The 25,505-nt window shown below is 42.2% G+C and overlaps 1 protein-coding gene across 2 annotated transcripts in view; it reads left to right on the top strand.

Annotated features, from left to right (window-relative positions):
- The window catches only part of PLAA (phospholipase A2 activating protein), a 33,801-nt gene that overhangs the window by 5,927 nt on the left and 2,369 nt on the right, over window positions 1–25,505 (top strand). For both annotated transcript variants that reach the window (XM_075826444.1, XM_075826434.1), the window contains exons 3-13: window positions 581–681; window positions 6,848–6,968; window positions 8,032–8,199; window positions 9,360–9,495; window positions 9,701–9,870; window positions 10,265–10,422; window positions 12,184–12,403; window positions 13,230–13,292; window positions 18,686–18,751; window positions 19,681–19,782; window positions 24,888–25,052. In XM_075826444.1, the coding sequence (XP_075682559.1) occupies window positions 581–681; window positions 6,848–6,968; window positions 8,032–8,199; window positions 9,360–9,495; window positions 9,701–9,870; window positions 10,265–10,422; window positions 12,184–12,403; window positions 13,230–13,292; window positions 18,686–18,751; window positions 19,681–19,782; window positions 24,888–25,052 (1,470 nt within the window). The remainder of the gene's footprint in view (window positions 1–580; window positions 682–6,847; window positions 6,969–8,031; window positions 8,200–9,359; window positions 9,496–9,700; window positions 9,871–10,264; window positions 10,423–12,183; window positions 12,404–13,229; window positions 13,293–18,685; window positions 18,752–19,680; window positions 19,783–24,887; window positions 25,053–25,505) is intronic.

Below are 25,505 nucleotides of genomic sequence, written 5' to 3'. Positions count from 1 at the left end.
GAGAAGTGTCTACTGGGCTTCTCCCCTCTGGCTTCTTCCCGCCCAACTCCACTTGATTGACAGGTCTTTCCCTATACAAAAATAGTGTTTTCAGGGCACCTATTGCATATCACGCTTCGCATGTTTTGAGCAGCAGCAACAACGTGCTAACAGGTTCCCTTTAAAACTGATTTGTCATACTGAATATGCGGTTTCGAATTCATTGACTTAAATGCCTCCTCACTTATACTTGCTGTTTGAATTAGTTGTCTGTCGCCCATCACTGTCGCCACCAGCACTCGATAGCTCCTGCATAAGGTGGTCATTGTGGACTAAGCGTCATGGCGGCCTAGAGCTATTGGACATTGTGTCACTAGGAAGGAGCTCGCACTGCTGCCCGGTCATAAGAGTCGACTAAAGTATATCAGTGGAGACATAGAAAGAATTCAGACAGTAAATATATTAGACAGCTGTTGTTCTTTATTTCTGCATATATCACAGTAACGTTTATAGGCCAATTGGATTGGAGGTAAATTGGTTTTATTTGCTTAGTTTGCGTTCAGTGTTGATCGATGTGCTAATAATATCGGTCTTCTTCCAGTATGCAGTCTTTCTTCTGGAAAGTTTGGCACCCTGTTAAGTGGATCGTGGGATACAACTGGAAAAGTGTGGCTAAATGAGAAGTGCATGATGACCTTACAGGTGAGACCATACACTGGATGATCTCTATAAAATGAAAATATATACGTTTATATCTGAGCTTTTGTGATCTGTCACTAGGCCACTGACAAGTACGTCTCAAATTTTTGATCTCGTCAATTTGAGCCTTTAACGTTGAATTCACACACGGCAGATTTTGTTGCAGAAATTTCTGTGACTAAAAATCAGGGGCATTCGTCTGAATGGAACATGCAGAAATCCACGTGCTTACTGCAGAAACAACCCCATGTAGATAAATGGAACGGATTTTCAGTCGCAGAAATTTTTGCAGCATGTGAATCCACCCTAGGGCCTTGTTCACACAGTGCAGATTTTGCATGTTTTTTTTACGCCAAAACCAGCAAGAAGAAATATATAAAGAAAGGCCTTTATATCGTTGCTCTGCTCTTCTGAATCAAATTCTGGTATAATTTAAAAAAATGCATTTACAATCTCCAGCAAATCCTACATTGTGTGAACAAGGCCTTAGAGTTCATTCTTCTGCCATATACAAACTCATTCTATCCTACTCTTGTCCTCTATGCTGTTACTCAGTAAATGTATATGGTAATGTTAATTTAATAATGACACATAAAAGGATTATTGGAGTGTATACGGACCCCTTCTGCGTTGTCACTCACCGTAAATCAGGCCATACATTTGCTAAGAATGGAACACATAGTAGAAGAGACTAGCAGCTGGATTATTTAGTCTGGTTATAAATCTCCGACCCAGATGTGAACATAGCCTTGTTTGGACCTGACTGACCCAAAAGTCAATGGTCAGGCACAGGGGTAAACGTCGAACAACAGATACAGCACAGTCCAGGACACAGATCAGAGAAGAGCACCAATAGCAATCTGTTACATTACAATCTGATTATTTTTTCCAATGCTTACTGGCTGTAAGCTGAGCGGTTAATCTATTATGTCCAGAAATAACGTTGGAGACATTAAAAAAGTACATTTCCCCATAAAATAAAAATTCACTTCTAAGTATAAGGCTGGGTTCACACGACCTATTTTCTGGCGTAAACGAGGCGTTTTACGCCTCGAATTACGCCTGAAAACACGGCTCAAATACGTCGGCAAACATCTGCCTATTCATTTCAATGGGTTTGCCGACGTACTGTGCCAACGACCTGTAATTTTACGCGTCGCTGTCAAAAGACGGCACGTAAAATAACAGCGTCGTCAAAGAAGTGCAGGACACTTCTTGGGACGTAATTTGAGCCGTTTTTCATTGACTTCAATGAAGAACAGCTCCGAATTACGTCCGTAATTGTCGATATCGTGTGTACATACTCTAAGGCTACGTTCACATGTAGCGAAATTTCTGCGGAGGTCTCGCTCGTGTCATTGGGGGACCGTGGATATAGGCTGCTGCCACTTGGAGGTGACACTAAGCAAAAAAAATGTGTTCGCTCCTCCCACACAGTCTGTACCCCTCCTGAAGACACGGAGCTGATCCGTTTTTAGCTTAGTGTCCGTATGAGGCAATCTTCCCTGCTAATACAGCAGTCTGCTTTTTTTTTTTTTTTCTTTTCTTTTTTTTCCTCTGGGTTGGCAAACAGGGTTGACGCTATTTCCCTGTTCTCCCTACCAAGTGGAGGGAACACGGTGGCGATGCTACCGTGCCTTTGTCTCCCTGCCAAAGAAGACAAGAGGGATCAGAGCTCCTCTGTCCCCCACCAGCTTAGGGGTCACCTAGCTTTCTGCCTGCTCCCCACCAGTACTCTCTCTCACCAGATAGAGGCACACTGAAGAGGTGACCCTGCTGGTTTGCACCTGGGAGCTGTAGAGGAACTCCAGGGGTTACGAAAACTGTGATTAGGTGAGTATATTATCTTCCCCAACCCCCACCCTTCGCTTTACAATTGGTCGGGTCCCCTACTACAGCTCCTAACCTTTTCTTCGTTCTTCTTGGCCGGGCCTCCAGCTGCAACATTATTTCCTCCGCACCTACGTCCTCAGTTGGACTGTCTCTTCCACCTCTCCCCAGGACGGGCTCGCATTCCGTGGTCGCGTTGCACCTTTTTTTTCTGTAATTGAGGCCAAGTTCTATTGTAGCCTGCACTGTAGGCTGTACTGTTTGGGACAGGCTTACTGTTTGCCTTCTAATGGCTCGTTCTTACTGTGCCCTCGTCCTTCTCCCGATACTGATGTCGGGAACATCCAGCCTACTAGTCCGCAACACTACGTGGCCTGACCACAGCACTAATTTAGGCCTAGGCTTCATTGTAACCTACTAGGCCGCACTTCTCTGATGCATTGGGAAGTTTCTTTCGCCCCTACTATGCCCGCACAGCACTGGCTTACTCTGTTCTTCTCCTCCTTCTCCCCTTGGCTTGATATAAGGGACCCTTAATATAGGGGTGCTACATCCCAGCCCCCCATTCACCTGCTTTTCACTGGTGTTGCAAGTCTCCTCTGCAGTTGCTCAAAGAAACCGTCTCAAAAGTATTGTGACTGACATTGCTTTGCAAATATTGCGAGCACATGTTGCCACATTACCTCCTTTAGGTGAGATAATTGCATTATTGAATACTACCTTCTTTTGCCAGATGGTGCAACTAACATTGCTACACCGTTATTACAGGCATCAGGCAGACAATTACCCCCTTCTTGTTATACAGATTACCTTCCTTTGGTGGACGGTGAAGTTGACATTACTTTGCAGTTATTGTGAGCATCCGGAAGCCACATTAACCCCTTCCATAGGCAGAGTAATTGTGCTATTCATTATCTTCCTATTGCTAGACCGTGTAACTGACATTGTAATGGAAGTATTCTGAACATCAGGCAGCCATTTTACCCTCTTCCGTAGGCGCAGGTTTTGTGCTATTGCTAGACCCTGTATTTGACATGGCTACGCAGCTACTGCTAGGGCCAGACAGCCACTTTTACCCCTTCAATAGGTACATGTGTTTTTGCAAGACTCGGTATCTGTCAGGGCTACGCAACTACTTTGAGCACCAGACAGTCACATTACCTGCTCGCAGGTGGTATAATTGTGCTAACACTAGGCACTGTATCTGCTTATGGACAGCAACAAGGCAGCCATGACAGAGTTATTGTTCTATTGCTAAACTCGGTACCTGACATGACTACAGTTATTGCAAACATCAGAAAGCCACATTACCACCTTCCATGGCAGGAATTTTTGTGTCCTTGCAGATTACCTCTTTTTTTGGAGACTGGGTACTCGACCTCTATTTGAGATGTCAGAACTTAGTGGCAAAACATCCCACTCACTTTCAGTAGACATTTTTTTTTTTTTTCTCTCTGTAGCAGAGCAGTCAAGGCTGCAAGGCAAGTGTGGAGATCCCAGAGTTCGTCAAGCAAGTTCAGTTCTTGACAAGTATATTACAATGTGGTCAGCGTTGACCCCTCTGACCTATCTGCCAGGCCCCAAGAATGCCATCCTTGGTCCTGACCCTTCCTAAGCTGGTCCCCACTGAGCCAGACTGGACATGCTGCTTGTCTCGGGCAAAGGTCAACCTTTTTAGGTCTTCTCATTGCTGACTCCTGTCTCTTTGTTCCAGGACTGGACAAGATTATCTCTAAGGTTACTGGTGGCAAGAGCTCTCATTTGCCCCAGAAGGAACTGCAATGCTCAGAGCAACTACTTCTGCGTGAGGGTCAGCTCGAGTTGTCCGCATGCTCTTTTGAACGGTCTCCTCTCAGACGCATATATCTAAGAAGTATGCTCTCCGAGCTATGAAATAGAGCTGTTTTAGGTCCGTTTCTTCTAGCCATCAAGGTGTCGACTACCTCCTCCAGGGCATAATCGTCCGCGTTACTCAGGTGAGAAGTTTTTTCAGGGTATTTTCACCCCAGTCTTTTTGTGGTCCCCAATATGAGCAGGTCTGGCCCGCCCCATCCTGGATTTAATGTGCCTTAGTCGTTTTATCAAAGTCAGACTTTTTCAGATGGAGTTACTGAGGACTGTGATCAAGTTTTCTTTCTGTGGTGGATATCCGATCTCCACAGCCCAATATGTCCGGCCCACCTGTGCTCCTTCAGTCTGGAATCTACTCCTCATGCCCTTCCGAAAGTGCTCGCCTGGCTCATGGCAATTTTTCTGTACAGGAGGACTTCGATCATACCATAATTGAATCACATCCTGGTGATGTCTTCCAGCCATTCTGAAACTGGGGAAGTCCTCATATCCTAGACTCTCTTGCCCTTCCTCTCTCTATCCAGACATAGTTACTACAGTGTCTTTCAATGGTCCATCCTCCATGGAAGCCTTCCCGTATGATCAGTGTTACTCGCCACTTTATTAGGCAATTCTGGGACTCTTGGATTAATCTCCAACTTTGCAGGATCTTGCTGCTTCCCCTGGTGGTATGTTCACCACAGCAGGGTTCTTCTGTCCTAACAGCTCATTCCACCAGTCCCGTTGTGACCTCTAGACTGACTCACCATCGAGCCTCTGCTCTACAGATTCATAGGGACACTATCTGGTCTCTCTCCAAACCTAACTCTGTTCTTTAGGATGCATACTTTCGCATCCTCTAATGTTTTTCCCGGTTGCTAGGTTCTGCAGGCAGCAGTGGATTAGACCACCTGTTGGGCAATGTTTTTGTTCCTCTCCCCAGTGACTGCTTTGGGATGTCCCACGATCTTCCGTGTCCCCCAGTGAAACAAGCAAAAATAAGGGGATTTTTTGAGTATTCGCCGTAAAATTATTTTCTAGTTGAGTTCATTGGGAGAGACAGCTCCTACTCGGTTATTATTTTCTGGGATTTTGGACTTCTACTGATTTTACTAGTTCCTCTTGTTTTTGGTTCCAACCCGTCAAGAGTTTTGTTCTACGTTTACGGTTTACCTTCTAGTTGCTCCTACTGCTTCTCTACAAACTGATTTTTTTTGATGAATGAATTAGATGAGAAAAGGATTTTTTTTTAAAAATCCCCTTTTTCCGCTTGGATTTGCGAGTGTAAAAGCTGCAGCGTATTACAGTAGCACCAATGTGCTCATGTTGCAGAAAATTTCTTTTTGAAAATTGATCTCCGGTGCAGATTTTTGAATTGGAATGGTTGCGCGTTTGTTTCAGATTTTCCGCATTGAGTTCAATGGGGGAGTGAAAATCCGTAACAAATGCCAAATGTTGCAGTTTTAACTGCTGAATATCAAAAGTCGCATGTAAAAAAAAAACAACACTATTTCTACTGTATTATAATAAAAAAAAGACCATGCTCTGCTCCCCTGGTGTTCCCGTAGCGTTTCGTCACTGGCTGGTCTCTGGGCAGCCGGTCGACTCTGATGACGTTTCATCCTATTTGACTGCTACAGCCAATCACAGTCTTCAGTGTCACGTGGGTCGAAACATCATTCCAGGAGGCCAGCTGCACAGAGACCAGCTGGGGAATGTGAGTATGGTCCCCCCAGCTACCCTCTGCTGTTCTCCGCAGTGGTAGATCTGGCCAAAAAATCTACAACAAAATAAACACGATTTGGTGTGGACTTTCAGCCAGAATTGTCTGCAGATTCTGGTTTAGATTTGCTGCAGAATCTGACCCGTGTGAACATACCCTAAGTCTTTTATCGTGTCTTCTTGTGTGGAATCTTCAATAATCTATCCAGCCATTTCTTAGTTATTTTTATTTGTGGAAAAACTGGGGAAAAAATTGTTTTTAACAGAAACCACGATGCAGTGACGGATCCGTCGTCTACCTGCACCTGAAGGATCCCATTGACTTATAATGGGGTCTGTTGGGTTCTGTCTTGGTGTCCGTAGTTTTGATGGGAAGAATGTGTACTCAATGTGGAGGCGGACACCTTTGGCAGCGGGTTATCTTCGGTGAGCGTAAAGGATCTAGCGTATTTAAATCCAACATGCCCAATCCTTGTTTCCCCCAACATCTGCCGTCGGGGGAGCGTTAGGACACCCCCATACACATTAGATGGTCGGCTGAATAGTCGACCATCCAAAGACCTATTTATTAGTGCTGTTTTTTGTTTTATAAAGGGAAATACTCTTTGGAAATTGTATGTATTTGGTATAATGAAATCACATGCTTTAGGCAGACTGTATAAAGTTGGCTATAAAAAAAACAATAAAAAGTATGCATTTTTTAAACTGTCTTTTACTTACAACCCGATTTTATTATGCTATAGTTAAAGTCAAGTCTTCAGATTTTCTTTTTTTTCTTTTCTTGTAGGGCCACACTGCTGCTGTTTGGGCTGTGAAAATTTTGCCTGAGCAGGGCCTGATGCTTACTGGATCTGCTGACAAATCTATCAAGCTGTGGAAGGCAGGGCGGTGCGAGAAGACTTTTTTAGGTGTGTAAAATATACAACGGTTATATTGAAAGAGAAACAAAGGTTTACTCGAGCTTGTTGCTAATACTTTTAATTCTTGTTGGTTTAAGGCTCTGTTCACATCTGCGTTGGGGGTCACATTCTGACGTTCCATCTGAACTTTCCGTCAGAACGGGACCCTGAACAGACGCAAACTGACCAGAGGTTTCCGTTTCCATCACCATTGATTTCAAAGGTGACTGATCCGGTGCCCATGGTTTCCGTTTGTCTTTGTTGTGCACCGGACCTGCCGTTTTTTCCGGAAGCAATAGCGTAGTCGACTTGCTTTCATAAGATTTTTATTGAAAGTTTTCAATTGCACAATATAACAAAATCTTTTGAATATGCAGATGTGGCATTGTCAAAATTTTTGCTGACCTATGTGTTGCAATGTCATAGTGAGCTGCACTGAGGAGCTTCGTAATAAATGGCAATAGGGTTCGTGTGCGGAATTCTTTCTTTGGTATTATACAGTGCCATTTAGCTTGAGGGGTAAATCTAAAGAACAAATCTGATCTCCGAGGTGTTTATTGTTCACATTTTTAAAATGTTGAAGGAAGAATTTTGTTTTTATAGATTAGGCGGTTCTGACCTGCAAATTGCAGCTCTCAACAAAAATAAAAAAGCAAAAGAGAATTTTATTTAGGGCTTCTTTACGCGACAGGGATAATCAGCCATGTGACGGACATTTTTTTTAACGGCAGTCACGTGGCTGCATTAAAATCAATCCACGTCTGTGGGGCTAGTCACGGACCGTGTGAATGACCTTGAAAAAATAGGACATGTCCTATTTTTGCCCGTTTTCCTCGATCCCTCAATAGACTCAAGTCTATGAGGGATCTGTGAAAACGGGCCCACACAGGAGAAAATCGGCCATGAAAAACTGCTGTTTTTCACGGCCGAATTGACACCCGTTCGTGTGAATACGGACCTAGATTTTATGCAAGTAGAGAAACTATTTACATGTACTTATTTCTGAAATAGAAGAGCAAAAAGCTCAAATACATTGTAGAGAATAACATAATGTTTGATTTTTGCTTTACAGGACATGAGGATTGTGTTCGAGGGCTGGCAACGTTAAATGAGGCTGAATTTCTCTCTTGCTCCAACGATGCCAGTATAAGGAGGTGGCATATTACTGGAGAGTGCCTGCAGATCTACTATGGCCACACCAATTATATCTATAGCATATCTCTCTTTCCAAATTCTCAAGGTAGGAGATCTAGACATGTTTACAGATACTGTACATTCAGGACTATAGAGACATTGCACAGTATAGGACGCCAGAGTTGTAGAAGATTTAACCATATCTAATCACGTTTTTACATATTAAAAAAGGTCCATCAGTAGATCTAACCTACAATTCCTTCTAGAAGCCATTAGCTGTCAGAAAACCCTAAGATATATCATGTAAGATGAAAAATATTATTATAATTTCTACATTTCTGAATGATCTTAAAATTGTTTGCTTCTTGACTGGCTAAAATTAAGTTTCCGCCTCAAAGATGGCTGTATAATTCCCCCCACCCAGACCAAGGTATCTGCAATGGAAAAAAAGGTTATTGGTAATGAGAGCAGCGGCTACTATTATTTCCTTCTCTGATGTTAAAGTTTGCCTCCAGAGTTGCAATGCTCTTGTCTAAAGCCAGAACTGGACAGCCGGAGACGCAGCCAGGATTTTGGGCAGATCTTTTGCTAAGAAAAATGTCCAATGCTGGAAGCCTCCTTGGAAAAGCTCATAGAAGAGGCTTCTGGTGCAGTACGATTACTCAGCAACAGGATAGCCTGATCTGCTGGCTGCATCTCCCACCATTACTTTTCAATATCTGGCAGGAGAAGTAACATCTGTAAAATTCAGATTTAGGAGATGTTTAAAAGCATTTCCTGAATTCCTTCAATATCTACAGTCTATAGCGAAGTTCAAACTTGGCTCTTGGCCTTGAGGTTTGTTAAAATGACAAAAATGTTGACTTTAGGCCCCGTGCACACAACAGTGTTCGGTCTGTGATATACGGTCGGTACGTCGGCCGCATGTCCCGGACCGAACACAGTACAGGGAGCCGGGCTCCTAGCATCTATGACGCTAGGTAACACTGCCTCGCTGCAGGACAACTGTCCCGTACTGTAATCATGTTTTTAGTACGGGACAGTAGTTCCGCGGACAGGCAGTGACTCCTAGTGTCATAGATAACTATGATGATAGGAGCCGGGCTCCCTGTACTGTGTTCGGTCCGGGACTTGCTGACCGTATATCACGGACCGAACATGGTCTTGTGCATGGGGCCTAAATGTAAGACTTAATATAAAAATGTACCGTGCCGTGTTACTCTACTGTACATTACAAAGGGAAGTTACAGTATTCTTTATTTTTAGATTTTGTGACCACGGGAGAGGACAGATCAATGCGAATCTGGAGAAAAGGAGAGTGTGCCCAGACAATTCGCCTACCTGCCCAGTCTGTGTGGTGCTGTTGTGTCTTGGAAAATGGAGACATTGTTGTGGGAGCAAGGTACATACATTATTAAAATGTCTTCACTGTAGAGTATTGTAAACGTTTTAATGTTATTAGGAGTTGGGGAAATGTTTGGAAATATTTTACACTGGAATGTGCCTGATATAAATGATTTCTGTGATATTTTGTTATGAATATATTGTTATCCGGTCAGCAAAGATGGTTTGCAGCTTCTACATGTGCTGTGCATATTTTATTTTAGTGATGGCATTATCCGAGTGTTTACGGAGTCCCAGGAACGCATGGCCACTGCTGAGGAAATCCAGGCTTTTGAAGATGAACTGTCCCAAACCATTATTGATCCTAAAACTGGTGATCTGGGAGACATTAAGATAGAGGATCTACCTGGAAAGGAGCATCTCAGTGAACCTGGTAAATCTATGAAGCATGCATAAAGCTTGTGTGTAAATAGTATACTTTATGCTCGGAGAATCAGCTCTTTAGGTAATTGTGCCATGGGATCAATAAAATGAACTACGACTTGCTATTTCCTAGTTAGGGCTTTATGCACGGTTTGGGTTTGCATAACCACCTGGTTAGTTAGATATCAGCAGCCTTCAGATGTTTTCAATAGGAGACTTCACATGCTCATATAGCACATAACCATACCACAGGTTACTTTGTTGTGTGAAGTTGTGCTAATGTTTCCTTGTTCTCCCCTATCTAACATGTTTTATATCATTCTACTTTTTAGAACATGAAAGTGATATAAAAAAAAAAAAAATGTGAGTACGTTTTGAAATCATTCCTTTCTGCACACTTATAGGCACAAAAGAAGGACAAACGCGTCTGGTGAATGAAGATGGTAAAGTAGAAGCCTACCAGTGGAGTGTTAGCGAAGGACGCTGGATCAAGATTGGGGATGTGGTTGGCTCTTCTGGAGCCACTCAGCAAACTTCAGGAAAAGTTTTATTTGAAGGAAAAGTATGTACACGTTATTTACTGTTTTGATGCATAAAGGGGAAAACCAGTCAAAATAACCTTCTGATCTGTTATAGATACATGTGAGAAGATCATATTGGTAAAGTCCGTGCTCTTGGACAATCACTTTTTAAAAAAAAAACAACAAAAAAAACAAAAAGGGGTATATATAGATAGCTTATACCCCTTTGGCACTTAAAGTTCTGCAACTGCAAATCTGACACATTTTAAACAAAGATTCATCCAAATTAATGCCGATTTGTACAAGATGTTGTCAGATTTCCAGTAAAAAATATTTGAGCATAACAAAGGGGTTTAAGCTCTCTATAGAACCCCTTTATTCTACAAATCCATGGCAGTAAATAAATAGAAATGTCAGCTCACCCTCCCAGGTGCACGAAGAAGACCGCGAACTCCACTCTATAGGAACAACATTCAAGAGGAAAAGATCAGCACTCCTTGTGGAATTTGAAAAATAAATCTTCTTTATATAATTAGATAGCCAGCGGAAGGCTGAACAGCTTGAAGTGGACAAAATACATAAAACGGCCGTCCTCTCTGACGCGTTTCTAGCTCACAAGAGCCATCAGTGGCAGTCCAAAGACCATAGACTTTACCAATGTGTTCTCACATGTGTCTGACACATCAGAGGGTAATTTTTACTGGATTTCCCCTTAGCTAGTACAGTTTTTATATGAACAGAGCTCTAATAGCAGAACACATACGCCGTTCAGCCATAACGTTGTAACCACTGACAGGTGAAGTGAATAACTTTGAACAGAATGCCCATGCTGACCCCTGTCCACCTCTGAAAGCTCCTATAATGGGCACAGGAGCATCAGAACTAGACCATGGAGTAATGGAAGAAGGTGGTCTGGTCTGATGAATCATTTCTTTTACGTCATGTGGATGGCTGGGTGCATGTGTGTCACTTACCTGGGGAATAGCTGGCACCAGGATGCACTATAGGAAGTCGGCGGAGGCAGTGTGATGCTCTGGGCAATGTTCTGCCGGGAAACCTTGTGTTCTGGCATTCATGTGGATGTTACTTTGACATGTGCCACCTACCTAAACATTGTGGCAGACTAGTCACACCTTTTTATGGCAACAGTATTCCTTAAGGGCAGTGGTCTCGTTCAGTAGGATAATGTGCTGTGCCACACTGCAAAAATTGTTCAGGCATGGTTTGAGGAACGTGACAACGTTTTCAAAGTGTTAACTTGGCCTCCAAATTCCCCAGATCTCTATTCAATTGAGCATCTGTGAGACGTGCTGGAAACACAATTCTGGTCCATGGAGGCCCAACCTTTGTCATTTAATAGACTTAAGGATCTGCTTCTGCTGTTAACGTCTTGGTGACAGATACCACAGGACACCTTTAGGCTCAGAGCTGTTTTGGCGGGACGAGGGGGACCTACATGTTAGGCAGGGGGAATTATTGTTATGGCTAATCGGTGTATAGTGCCATAAGTTGCAGATTTGAACGGTTTTAAAATTCATACCCAAAAGTTGATCCCACTTCTATAGAAGAATTATTTACATATTTATCATTTATATAGGTGGTGTCTATAAATGTAAGACATAGGAGAATTTTCCTAGTTCTAAATAGCTGTGGGACATATCCCATCTATAGAACTAGCTGTATCTACCTGCACTGGTTATATCAAACAATACAACCTCTTTCATTCTTTAGTCTATAGTTTATATCAGTTGCATCTTGTACTGTTAGAAAAACTGAACAAAATCCGTATTCTCTTGTTATAGGAGTATGACTATGTGTTCACAATTGACGTCAATGAAAGTGGCCCTTCCTACAAGCTGCCATTTAATGTTACAGAAGATCCATGGCTGGTAGCACACAATTTCCTTCAGAAGAATGATCTGAATCCTATGTTTTTGGATCAAGTCGCAAAATTCATTATTGACAACACTGGTGGACAGACTATAACTGCTACAAATTCTGGACTAGCTGATCCATTTACTGGTAAATTTTAGTGAAACACTGTAAATACCCCTGTTCTATTTGTAGTGCGTTTGTGACCACAGCTTGTAAGTGCATAGGGATCATTTAAGTCAGTTTTTCCTCAAACTGAGGCCCCCCCCATAGTTTTTGGTAAAATGCAACTGGGGAGGCAGTTTTCACAGAAGTGATGATCATTTTAAGGACAGGGCTGTAGGCAAAGGTTTAAGATTGGTCACAAATTTTCTCCACAGAAAAAAAGGCAGTAAAAACAGTATAGAAATACGTTAATGGGGTATTCCCATTTTAGAAGTTTATGTCTGATAGATGCGGGTTCCAAGCCTGGGACCCGCACCTATCTCGAGAACGGCGGTCTCGCTGAGCTACGCTGTTTTCGTAACTCCCATTCACATCTAGCACAGTGAGCTCGGCTGTTTCTATAATCTCGGCCACCTTTCCACTAAGTCTCCAAATGGATGTGGACGTCTTACCAGGCAGGGAACGAGTTTGGGGAACCCTTGATATTGAGATAGGTGCTGGTCCCAGAGCTGGGACTCACATCTATCAGATATTTATGGCATATCCTATGGATGTACCATATATGTCTGGTTCTTTTATGGTCTTGAAAAGCTGTTACTCATTTCAGAAAAATGCCTAACATTGCATGTTAAATGTTTTTGCTAGCCATGTTGGACTCTATATATTAATAGGCATATGCAGGAATACAGTAATATATCATTTGTTATAAAAGGGATGACAAAACACTGTTCTAATATAAGTAGGTAGTCAAGTAAATTTAAGTCTGTAGGTTAATATTAAATGCAAAAAAATGATGCTTAATCCATCATAGGTGGAGGCCGTTATATCCCTGGAGGTTCCTCTTCTATTCCTTCTGGTGCAGATCCATTTACAGGCAAGTTTAATAACTTTGTCGTTAATGATTGTAGATTTATAGTTTTGTCAAATACTGTATAATTTCAGAAGATAATAGCCAAGGGGGTTATAATGCTCCATCTTAGCACATCCGTTTCCTACATTGCTCAACGTAAGGTCTCCTTCACACAAGTGTGTCACGTCTCTGTACTAGGGATGTCACGATACCAGAATTTGGACTTCGATACCGATACTTTGTGTAGTATTGCGATTTCGATACTTTGCCAACTGTAATAAAAAAAAAAAGTTCTTCCATTTTCTGATGTGAGGTGCGTGGTGTGATGATGAATTTAACCTCCATGTGCCTCACATTAATAGTAATTAACACCATCTTGTTTCTCAGTCATAATGGGTTAATGTGTAAGGTACATGATGGGGTTAATTACTATTAATGTGAGGCACATGGAGGTTAAATTCATTACACCTTGTGCTCCACAATAAGTGATAGAAAGCAGTTTTTATTTTATTTTTTACAGCGTACACGTCATAAATTAAGCAAAAAAATAGTTGTGCAGGTTATTACGGCCGCGCCAATACCGAATGTGTATGTTTTATGTATTGAGACTTATTTTAATGTTTATTGTAAAAAAGGTGTATGTGTATTTTCTTTTTTAATTTAACATTACTTTGTTTTTACTTTTATTTTTTAAACTTTAATGTACTGGCATATATCTATATTACAGTACATTAGCCTGTGTACGGATAGTACACAGGCAGTTGTTAGGACATACCTAAGTATGCCCTAACAACAGGAAATATGGTCCGACAGCACTGGGGTCCTTCAATGGACCCTGGGCTGTCTGCCCATATATGGTATGTCCCTCAATCGCGTCACAGGAATTCCCTGTGACGCGATCCAAGGGGCATCCCCCTTCTCATTTTTCCCTGAATGCTGCAGTCCGCTGTGATCACAGCATTCAGGGGAATAACGGCGGAGAGGAGAGGTTTATCTGATCTCCGCCAGCTGGGCTGCAGCTGTGTAATACAGCCATTGCCCCGCTCCTGACAGGAAGTGCGTGCGTGGTCAGCCTGAGGTGATGCGGCCGGCGCTGCACTAATGAGCGGCGGTTCAGGCACTGAAGACAGAACATGGGGGTGTTCTGCAGTGCGCCCGCCATGTTCGGTCTTTAGTGTCGGCAATCATTAGTGCAGCGCCGGCCGCATCGCATCATCCTGACCCCGCGCACTTGTTATCAGGACTCAGGAGCTGGACAATGACTATATTACACATCCGCAGCCCCGCTCTCATACATTCATGTGTTACAATACTGAGCTGTGCGGCTGCGCAGCTAAGTATCGAAATACATGAAACAACGGTATCGAACCGTTTGGGGATGCAGAGTATCGAAACAGTATCCAAATTTCGATGCATCGTGCATTCCTACTCTGTATAACACAATAATATTCCACCCATAGACCTTTGTGGGGCCCTACTGTGCATTGGTATGCCTCCATATGAATCCCACAGAAAATCATGCCATGTCCCATCAGATGCCATATTACAGAGATATTCTACTGCAGAGGCACTGCTTCTAGGGTAGAATATTTGTAATACAACATCACAGAGTGCAAAGGGCTCTGAAGTACAAAGCTGCAATGACTGTGTATGCCTCTGTATGGCTCTGCTGTATGCATGAGGCCTAAAACAAAGCTGAAAACAGCCAAAAGGCGATAAAAATATAGTACAATGATGCTAACTTTTACATATACTATCTAAGCTTCAATGTGGCAAGACAGTATGCAGTTCTGGTCTCCACCTAATCCTGCCTAAGTTTTAATTCTTGTAGTAGAGACCGGCAGCAAGTTTAGCCATATCTCTGTTTTTGGTTTTCGGATTTATTTTTCTCTTTAACTTTTTGTTCATGCAGTCTGTCACGTGTACTCTGATATTGCCCATTTGATGTTGTTTTTTTTATGGTAGAGTACATGTATTTTTATCTGTTTTTGTATCTGTCTCTCCATTTATTTATATGTCACAAATAATAGCATAGGGAAGAACTGACAAAATAATGTGACTGTGTTCACATAACGTGTTTTGGCCCATGTTTGTGTATGTTGGGAAAAGCTCCCGATGTACAGGATAAACGTAGGCTGCGACAGATGACTAGCAGTGGCACCCGTCAGCCAAAGGCTATAATGGTATATAGAGCAAGAACAAGGAATCTCAACAGCCACAGAGCTCTGGACAGTTTTACGGTGCCAACCAGGCATATAAGTAATGAGAAAGAATGGGGACAAGGGACAAATCCTGGTATAAAGAGGCACTCGGCTCAATTTGACTATAAAACATAAATTTATTTAATTTTGACTAAAATTTATGATCTTGCATAAATGACGGACAAGCAAACAAACAGACCTCACAAGCCCGGCCGGGTAAATGTAAATATGATCCACCGGGTATGAAGGACAATCTTGCTCACAATGCAGAAAAAATTGTTTGCCTCATGCGACTGCATATATATCATAATGAGCACTGTAATGCAATACAAATAAGGGAAGACTCATAGCACAGATGACATAGTACCACGGACTAACTACAATATCATGGACTGAAAATGGAGTACTGGTTTAAATGGTATAGTACTCTTAGGCAACTACTGCACATGGATATAGTAAATCATGTAAATACATAAACGCTGCACATACAAGGATTGCTATATAAGACAATCAAAGAAAATCGACCCATCAGGTAAGCATGTAGTATAATATACTTATCCGGAGGGTTTGAAGTACAGCAGCCAGGTAGGGAATCCCAGATAGTGGAGACAAATGTATCATTCCTCTTATAGTTGGGAAAGTTCCTTCCTAATTTCGGGAGTGAATGACAGCAGGGCAGCCACACTTCCACTATGTTTGTCTTTAGGGAATTCCCGAACGGCAGAAAGGTCCCGCAGGAATGCGGTAATGGAGTTTTCAGAGCTGGTCAAGTGCACTTAACATAAGTGCTTAGTGCTAACGGCTACCAGGGTATGTCGTTCCTATACCTTGGCTATGGTATCGTCCGCACATGTCTCTGGCGGGTATGAGCAGTTGCGGCCAGTTCTCCGGCTAAGTCCAAGCTACATGCCGAGCATGTGTTTCAGTCCCAAGACCAAAACAACAGTTTCCAGTGTGTGACAGCACGCTGACGCGTTTCGTCACTTCCGTGACTTCCTCAGAGCGTATGAAGAGGCATTGACATAGGTCCTCTATATAATGGTATTTAATAAATATGTTATGAACTTAATAACCCTTCTCATGCCATATCCGTTAAATGGATCGCATTATACCCAATAGGTGACGGATGCCACTGTTAGGCATCCGTTAAATACATCCGTCACCCTTGGTTTGTAATGGCATCCGTTTAATGGATATGTCATAAAAACTTTGTGTTCTAAAAACTTAGTTTAAAGTATACTTTTTTTTTGTTTGTTTTATTTCACGCTGGGATGGAGTAACGTAGTCCACTACGCTATTCCATTCCTGTTTTTTGTGGTATATGGATATATACCGGCCACAAGGAGGCCAAGAAGACACTGTTTTGGCCTCTATCTGATAATGGAGCTCTATGGACATGTTTAGCGTGTACGTCGGGAGTTTTCCTGACGTACACGCTAAACGTAAACAAACAACATGTGAACAGGGCCTAAAGCTGTTGTACATATGGCTAGGCCAAGTTTGGTTTTTCCACAATGTAACAGTTAACAGAGTTTCCCGAGAAGATGTGGTGGCCTATATCCTGTCCATTAATTTATACTATATATTTTGAAATATCTGTGAGGCAAGTGAGAAAATACTAAAGAATCTGTTTATGAGCAGGATCAATTCTGATCATAATGCAAAGCAGCAGGAGCAAAATTCTGTGCGTGTTCAATTGTTTTCGTACAACCCATTCACTTTAACGGAGTGCACAGCCACCTCTACCAGGAACGTGGTATCATTTTTCTTGAAATTGGCAATAGTCCCACTGGTCGGACCCTTAAAGAGGCTCTGTCACCAGATTATAAGTGCCCTATCTCCTACATAATCTGATCAGCGCTGTAATGTAGAGAACAGCAGTGGTTTTTATTTTGAAAAACAATAATTTTTGAGCAAGTTATGAGCAATTTTAGATTTATGCTAATGACTTTCTTAAAGACCAAATGGGCGTGTTTTTACTTTTTACCAACTGGGCGTTGTACAAAGAAGTGTCTGACGCTGACCAATCAGCCTCATACATTTCTCATTGTTACAGTGTGATTGTGCAGTAAAAGAAGCTGGGCTGGAACAATGAGAAGTGCAGGACACTGATTGATCACTGATTGGTCAGCCTCATACACTTCTTTACAACGCCCACTTGGTCAAAAGTAAAAACACGCCCAGTTGGTCTTTAAGAAACTAATAAGCATAAATCTAAAATTGCTCAGAACTTGCTCAAAAATGATAGTTTTTCAAAATAAAAACAACTGCTGTTATCTACATTACAGCGCCGATCAGATTATGTAGAAGATAGAGCACTTATAATCTGGTGACAGAGCCCCTTTAAAGCAACTGGGTCTGCTCATATTCTCGCTATAGATCTTGCACAATGGAAAAAATTGTGAATATCATACAATATTGAGTTATTTTTAATCTTCAGAAGTGCACGATATCTATATAATATTGACAAATCGGGCTGTGTGTGACCAGCTTAGTTATATACAAAGCAATTTAGGGATAGAAAAGGGATGTCATAAATACATGGATTAAAGTTTCTGTTATTCTAGGCGGCCTAATATTCAGATGAACAATGGAAGCAAAATGTAGTAAACAAATGAGATTGTCCCGAAGGAAAGAAAGGTGCTAGGAAATGTTCCTAAAATCCTTCATCTTTCTATAGTCCCATATATTGTACTGTAAGTTGTCATTTCCCGGGAGGGCTGTGAATCCTTTTGAAGAACGAGGACAGTAGACAGGAGGCTGATGAGGTCTCTGGGGAATAGGAGATTGCGAGAAACCATATATCAAAGCATCTCCCGCTTCAAAGAAACCAATTTACTTCATATTGGGAAAGGTTGCTGTAGGTTAAACTCCAGTTGGCAGTCAGGTAACTTCTTTCTGTCTTGTTATTCTTGACTTTGTTGTTGCTTTTTTTCTTTTTACTGAATGTGAAGCTATCGTACCTAGTTTATTGTCATTATAGAACAGACCGTGGAAATCTCTCCGTTGGGTGCTAGAAAATGACAGTAATTCTGTTTTAACACCCATAGCATTTAGAAATTGAATATGTTAAGAGATCAATAAAACAGTAGAGACTGGTTAGCGCTCAGTGTAATTGGGTCTTGTTCCCGTGTAATAAAATGCAATCAATAGTTAATTTTTCAGATGTGGTGATGCCCATTGTAAAAGCTTTTTGCGTTCCATTTTTCTCTATAGGGGGCAGTCGGTACATGCCTGGCTCGTCTTCAAATACTCCTGCAGTGGCAGGAGATCCTTTTACAGGTAACCATTATTGAAATATGTTTAAAGCATAACCATATGTCGTGGACACTATAGAGACGTAAGTCTGATGACGAAGAGCGGCTGTGGTGGACCAGGACCGTCTAGGTATCACGTGATGAGCCAATCATTTAAATGGCTGGCATGTAAGGGTATGTGCACACACACTAATTACGTCCGTAATTGACGGACGTATTTCGGCCGCAAGTACCGGACCGACCACAGTGCAGGGAGCCGGGCTCCTAGCATCATAGTTATGTACGATGCTAGGAGTCCCTGCCTCGCTGCAGGACAACTGTCCCGTACTGAAAACATGATTACAGTACGGGACAGTTGTCCTGCAGCGAGGCAGGGACTCCTAGCATCGTACATAACTATGATGCTAGGAGCCCGGCTCCCTGCACTGTGGTCGGTCCGGTACTTGCGGCCGAAATACGTCCGTCAATTACGGACGTAATTAGTGTGTGTGCACATACCCTAATACTAAACTTTCTGCTGCTGAGGAAATGTATGGCAGCGGAGGCTTTCCCCTGGCTATATCAGCCCTTCAGGGATTTCAGACGCTGCAAAGAAATATGGTGATCAGTAAAAACACTGGGTTGTTTTTTTATGCTTTTACACCAGAACGCTGCCATGATTGCATTTATAAATCTCCCTCCACATGTTTATCAGTTCGTTTTTTACTCGTAGCCCATACTCCGATATTCCAGATCAATAGCAAACAATCACTTTTATGTCAAGTAAATAATAGAATTTTAAGAAGGCTTTCAGAAATATATAACTTATTCATGAGCTACTTAAAACATCAGACTGTAGACTGGGGAAAACAGACTTTTTGTTGCAGTTTAACCACTCACAGCATGAAAATATGGATAAAATAGCCAATTCTGTCCATGGTATATGGATTACATGAGAATTGTCGTTCCTTGCAGGGAGGAATGCCTATAGATCTGCTGCCGCACAAATTCCAAACACATTCTTCCCTAAGAAGGAGCCGGTCACGTTTGATCAAGCAAACCCAGTACAAATTTTGGGTGAGTATTTAGAAATACCTAATCTTTTTTTTTTTTTTCTTGTGTTTATAATAAGGTCAATTTCTTAAATTATACTTTGATGTTTTTGCAAAATCATGATTGACGTGTAAGGCTCTGTTCACACTGGCATCATGACTTCTCTTTGTAAAGGTTCCATGATGGATCTGTTTTGATCCATTTTGTATAATAGATCCATGAGGTTTCAAAATAGCCGGGACAATAGAAATCTGATGCAATGAAACAATGATGCCAGTGTGAACAGAATCACAATTTATTTTAGAATTTTTGGCATAGCAAGCAGGGTAGCCCGCTCTATGAACTATCAAGGCGTCACAAATAGGCTTCTACCTGGCTATACACCTTGTGCCTCATCACGTACACACTATCCCTCCATGTTTCACACATTTGCACCCCATTATCCATTTATTTCTATTGAGGCACTTCACTCATTACTGCCCCCTATATTTCACTTATAGTATTACACTTGCGCACACACACTATTCATTTATTATTTCTTACTACACATCCCATGCACCACACACACCACTCCCCTCAAGACTAGTGGGAGTGGCTATTATTATTTAAAGCACCTGCTCACTCCTTCATCAGCGTTTCTGACCTGGCTGTGTCCATTTGTAAGTATGGCCTTTTTCGGTGTTTTTGTATATGTCCCCTTGTTTTTATCGGTTCTGTTATTTTAGAATTTATAGTATATAATTACAATGTTTTAGCCTGCTATATAACATATCAAGCAAGTAAAGTCATATCAAGTTTTATATTGTACAGGACCAGATCATGTTGCACCACTACTAACTGAACATATGCCTGTACTAGAAAAATGCAGATAGTGTTTATTTTTTTACACAAAGTTTCTGAAAAGCAGATTTAAAAGTGGCAACCAATATGTCTGCACTTCCTGTTGTCGCTTGTGCAAAAATGGCCGCCTTCTCTAAAAAAAAACAAAGTTTGACAACTGTTCTAAAACTTCTGGTTTTAGGTAGAAATTAAGCTGGGTTTATACTTTGTAGTTATTACTATGATCAAATCATGAACTGTTACATGTGAATGGTCACAATAAGAAGACCATTAGACTAGACTAGGTCTAAACTGCATCACAAAATCCTCAATCTGAGACTTCATTCAGACTACAGTATTTGTCAGTATTTTGCTACAGTAATTATAAACCAGAAGTGGAACCTACATTGAGAAAAGGTATAATGCAAAGATTTGTAACTATTCTGTGCTATGGACTTACAAATGCTGACCAAAATTAATGACCAATTATCACAAAATTGCATTAAAAAAACCTAATCGTGTGAATATACCCTTAACTCCTTGGCGACATATGACTTACTATTACTGAAATGTGGCCAAGGGGAAGTATGGAGCGCGGGTGACGTCTGTGTTATACAGCCAACACCTCACTCCAACGGGCGAAATCAAAGATCACTTTGATTCCGCCCGTTTAACACCTTAAATGCCGCGGTCAATCGTGACCGCGGCATTTCAATTGTTAGAATCAGGGGGACCCCCCCTCAAACATGCCATCGCGTGTGACAATGGTTGTCAGGTCTTCAAAGGAGACTGTCAGTATCACGATATACTGCAATACATTAGTATTGCAGTATATCATGCAAGCGATGGATCCCTGGTTCAAGTCCACTAGGGGGACTAATAAACAAAGTAAAAAACTGTTAAATCATTTTTAGTTTTATGTTCCAAAAAAAAAAAGTGTTAAAAAACAAAACAAAAAAACACCTTTTTCCCATTTTTTCCCTAAATCAATGTTAACTTTTTTTTAACACAACTGGTATTGCCGTGTCCGTAAAAGTCTGAACTATAACAATGTAGTTTAACTCGCTCAGTGAACGTCGTAAAAAAAATGTATATAAAATACACAAATTGCTGTTTTTTGGTCACCTTAGCTCTCCAAAAAAATGAAATAAAAAGTGATCAAAAAGCATATACCCCAAAATGGTATCAGTGAAACTGCTAAATAGCTTTTTTTTTAAAGTGGTAAAACGTATAACAAAACATATAAATTTGTTATCGCCGTAATCGTATCAACCTGTAGAGTAAGGTGCACATGTAGTTTTTACCGCCTGAAGGACGCCGTAACAACAAAATCCCCCCAAAAAATGAGGTTATGGCTTTAGGAAGGCGGGGGAGGAAAAAACGAAAATGAAAAAACTCAAATTGCCTGTGTCTCCAAGGGGTTAAAACCAGATTACTCAAGATTAACAATCATTTTATTGTTTGCAGATTTTTTTACTGCATTTAGGCTTCGTTCACATCTGCGCTAGGGCTCCGTTCCGACGGAGCTTTCCATCGGAACGGAGCCCTGACAGACACAAACTGAAACCGTAGGTTTCCGTTTCCATCACCATTGATTTAAATTGGTGACTGATCCGGTGACAATGGTTTCAGTTTGTCTCCGTTGTGCAAGGGTTCCGTCGTTTTAACGGAATGAATACCATAGTAGAGTACGGTATTGATTCTGTCAAAACGACGGAACCCTTGCACAGCTAAGTTTCTGTTTGTGTCAGTCAGGGCTCCATTCCGTCGGAACGGAGCCCTAATGGATATGTGAATGAAGCCTTACACTGGCCAATTAAACGGGCCTTTACAGAACTGATACCAATGTCCTTACACTGGTCAACGATCAGGTGAACGAGCATTCGTAAACTCGTTCCCAATCATTGCCCTGTGGAAACAAGGCAACAATCAGCCAACAAACAAGCAAACACTTGTTTGTCGGCTGATCGGATCTTTTATGTGGCCAGAAAAATACAGGGGATGTGCTGCCGACAAGATGTAACTGTATGGGGATGAATGATCGAAGTAACGATTGTTCGTCCCCATACATTCCGACCATTGCTTCGTTAATATGGAGCAAACGAGTGCCAATTGACATGCTGTATTGTCAAACGACGCTTGTTTACCGGGGAGTATATCTGCCCATGTAAAAGGACCTTAACTTTTCAGACATCTGCCTAATTGAAAACTCTATTGCCTTAAAGAGGCTCTGTCACCAGATTTTGCAGCCCCTATCTGCTATTGCAGCAGATCGGTGCTGCAATGTAGATTACAGTAACGTTTTTATTTTTTAAAAACGAGCATTTTTGGCCAAGTTATGACCATTTTCGTATTTATGCAAATGAGGCTTGCAAAAGTACAACTGGGCGTGTTGAAAAGTAAAAGTACAACTGGGCGTGTTTACTACTTTTACTAGCTGGGCGCTCTGATGAGAAGTATCATCCACTTCTCTTCAGAACGCCCAGCTTCTGACAGTGCAGATCTGTGACGTCACTCACAGGTCCTGCATCGTGTCGGCACCAGAGGCTACAGTTGATTCTGCAGCAGCATCAGCGTTTGCAGGTAAGTACCGTAGCTACATCGACTTACCTGCAAACGCTGATGCTGCTGCAGAATCATCTGTAGCCTCTGGTGCCGACACGATGCAGGACCTGTGAGTGACGTCACAGATCTGCACTGCCAGAAGCTGGGCGTTCTGAAGAGAAGTGGATGATACTTCTCTTCAGAAAGCCCAGCTAGTAAAAGTAGTAAACACGCCCCGATGTACGCACATAATACACGCCCAGTTGTACTTTTACTTTTCAACACGCCCAGTTGTACTTTTGCAAGCCTCATTTGCATAAATACGAAAATGGTCATAACTTGGCCAAAAATGCTCGTTTTTTAAAAATAAAAACGTTACTGTAATCTACATTGCAGCGCCGATCTGCTGCAATAGCAGATAGGGGTTGCAAAATCTGGTGACAGAGCCTCTTTAAGTAAACCTAGATTAAAGGGGTTTTCCAGGCCATCAATAGCTGGTGGGTTGTGGTCCGACCCCCCCCCCCCCTCCCTTAACTCTATATGAAACAAGGAATCCAGCTTCATTTTCTATTTTTGTTTAAATGCCAGAAAGCCCCTGTTGTGTTCACAAGTCACTTTACATAATTCCTGGCAGTATTAATCAGTTGGTTAGGCCTCATTTACACGAGCGTGTGCGTTTTGCGCGCGCAAAAAACGCTGCGTTTTGCGCGCGCAAAAGGCACTTGGCAGCTCCGTGTGTCATCCGTGTATGATGCGCGGCTGCGTGATTTTCGCGCAGCCGCCATCATAGAGATGAGGCTAGTTGACGCCCGTCACTGTCCAAGGTGCTGAAAGAGCTAACTGATCGGCAGTAACTCTTTCAGCACCCTCGACAGTGAATGCCGAACACAATATACACCAACCTGTGAATAAAAAAAGACTTTCATACTTACCATGAACTTCCTGCTTCCCCCAGTCCGGGCTCCCGGCCGTTGCCTTGGTGACGCGTCCCTCTCGTCATCCGGCCCCACCTCCCAGGATGACGCCGCAGTCCATGAGACCGCTGCAGCCTGTGATTGGCTGCAGCCTGTGCTTGGCCTGTGATTGGCTGCAGCTGTCACTTGGCCTGAACTGTCATCCCGGGAGGTCGGACCGGAGTTATCGGTAAGTCAGAACGTCTTTTTTTTTTTTACAGGTTCATGGATTTTCGGAGCGGAAGTCACTGTCCATGGTGCTGAACCAGTTTAACGCTTTCAGCACCGTGGACAGTGACTGTCTCCTGACGTCGCGTACCCGAACATTTTTTACCGGTTTCGGTCAAAACGAGTATGGCCGAACCCGGTGAAGTTCGGTGCGCTCATCTCGAATTTGACACTCCGTTTGGATGTTTGTAAACAGAAAAGCACGTGGTGCTTTTCTGTTTACATTCAGGAGTTTGACAGCTCTTGCGCGAATCACGCAGTTCGCACGGAAGTGCTTCCGTGCGGCATGCGTGGTTTTCACGCACCCATTGACTTCAATGGGTGCGTGAGTGCGCGAAAAACGCACGATTATAGAACATGTCGTGAGTTTTTTTCTGCGCACACGCGCTGAGCGCAATTCACGCATCGTCTAAACTGCCCCATTGACTAATATAGGTGCGTACGACATGCGTGCAAAGCACGCGCGTCGCACGCGCGTATATTACGTTCGTGTAAATGAGGCCTTACAATGACTTCTCCAGTCGAATGTTAAGCAGATCATTAACATGTATTGTTATATTGTGAAATGTCTTTAATTGCAAATAGGTAAGATTAAAGAACTGAACGAGTGCGCTCCTGAAGAATACAGAATGCCTGAGGATGACTTAATCAGACTTGACAAGCTGCTGTCCTTAGTTGTTAATACCGCAAGAGAAACGGTCACCGCTCAACAAGTAGACACATTGTGGAGGGCTGTCAAATGGCCTGAAGGTATATTTGCTTTACAAGGATTTACACTAGTAAAAATGTTGGTTCTTGTTTAAATTCCTCTATAAAGTAATGCCACCCTGATGTCTAATTTCTAAATGTATTCTGAGTTTTGCAGTAAAGCCATTATAAACTTAAATCAGATTTTCACGTAACCCACCATGTTCATTCATCTATTATACTGTGGATCACTTTATTTAAAGAGGACCTGTCACTAGGTCATATAAGATAGACTGGTTATCTGACCGGAATAACGCAGTTTCCGATTTCAGTGCCGATTTTTTTTTTTTTCTGGACCCCCTCATTCCAAGAAATATGGCCCACTGGTGTGTTAGCTCCCTTTATGCTAATTTGATGTAGTTCACCAGCGGGGTGGAGCTAGCTTCCCTGCCTCTGATGCTGACCAATCAACACGAGGCAGCTTGAGGATGGTTCACTCCCTGTTGGCTAACTACA

Source organism: Rhinoderma darwinii, chromosome 1, assembly GCF_050947455.1.
Source record: "Rhinoderma darwinii isolate aRhiDar2 chromosome 1, aRhiDar2.hap1, whole genome shotgun sequence".
NCBI classification, from domain to species: domain Eukaryota; kingdom Metazoa; phylum Chordata; class Amphibia; order Anura; family Rhinodermatidae; genus Rhinoderma; species Rhinoderma darwinii.
This window is presented reverse-complemented; position numbering and strand designations above follow the sequence as displayed.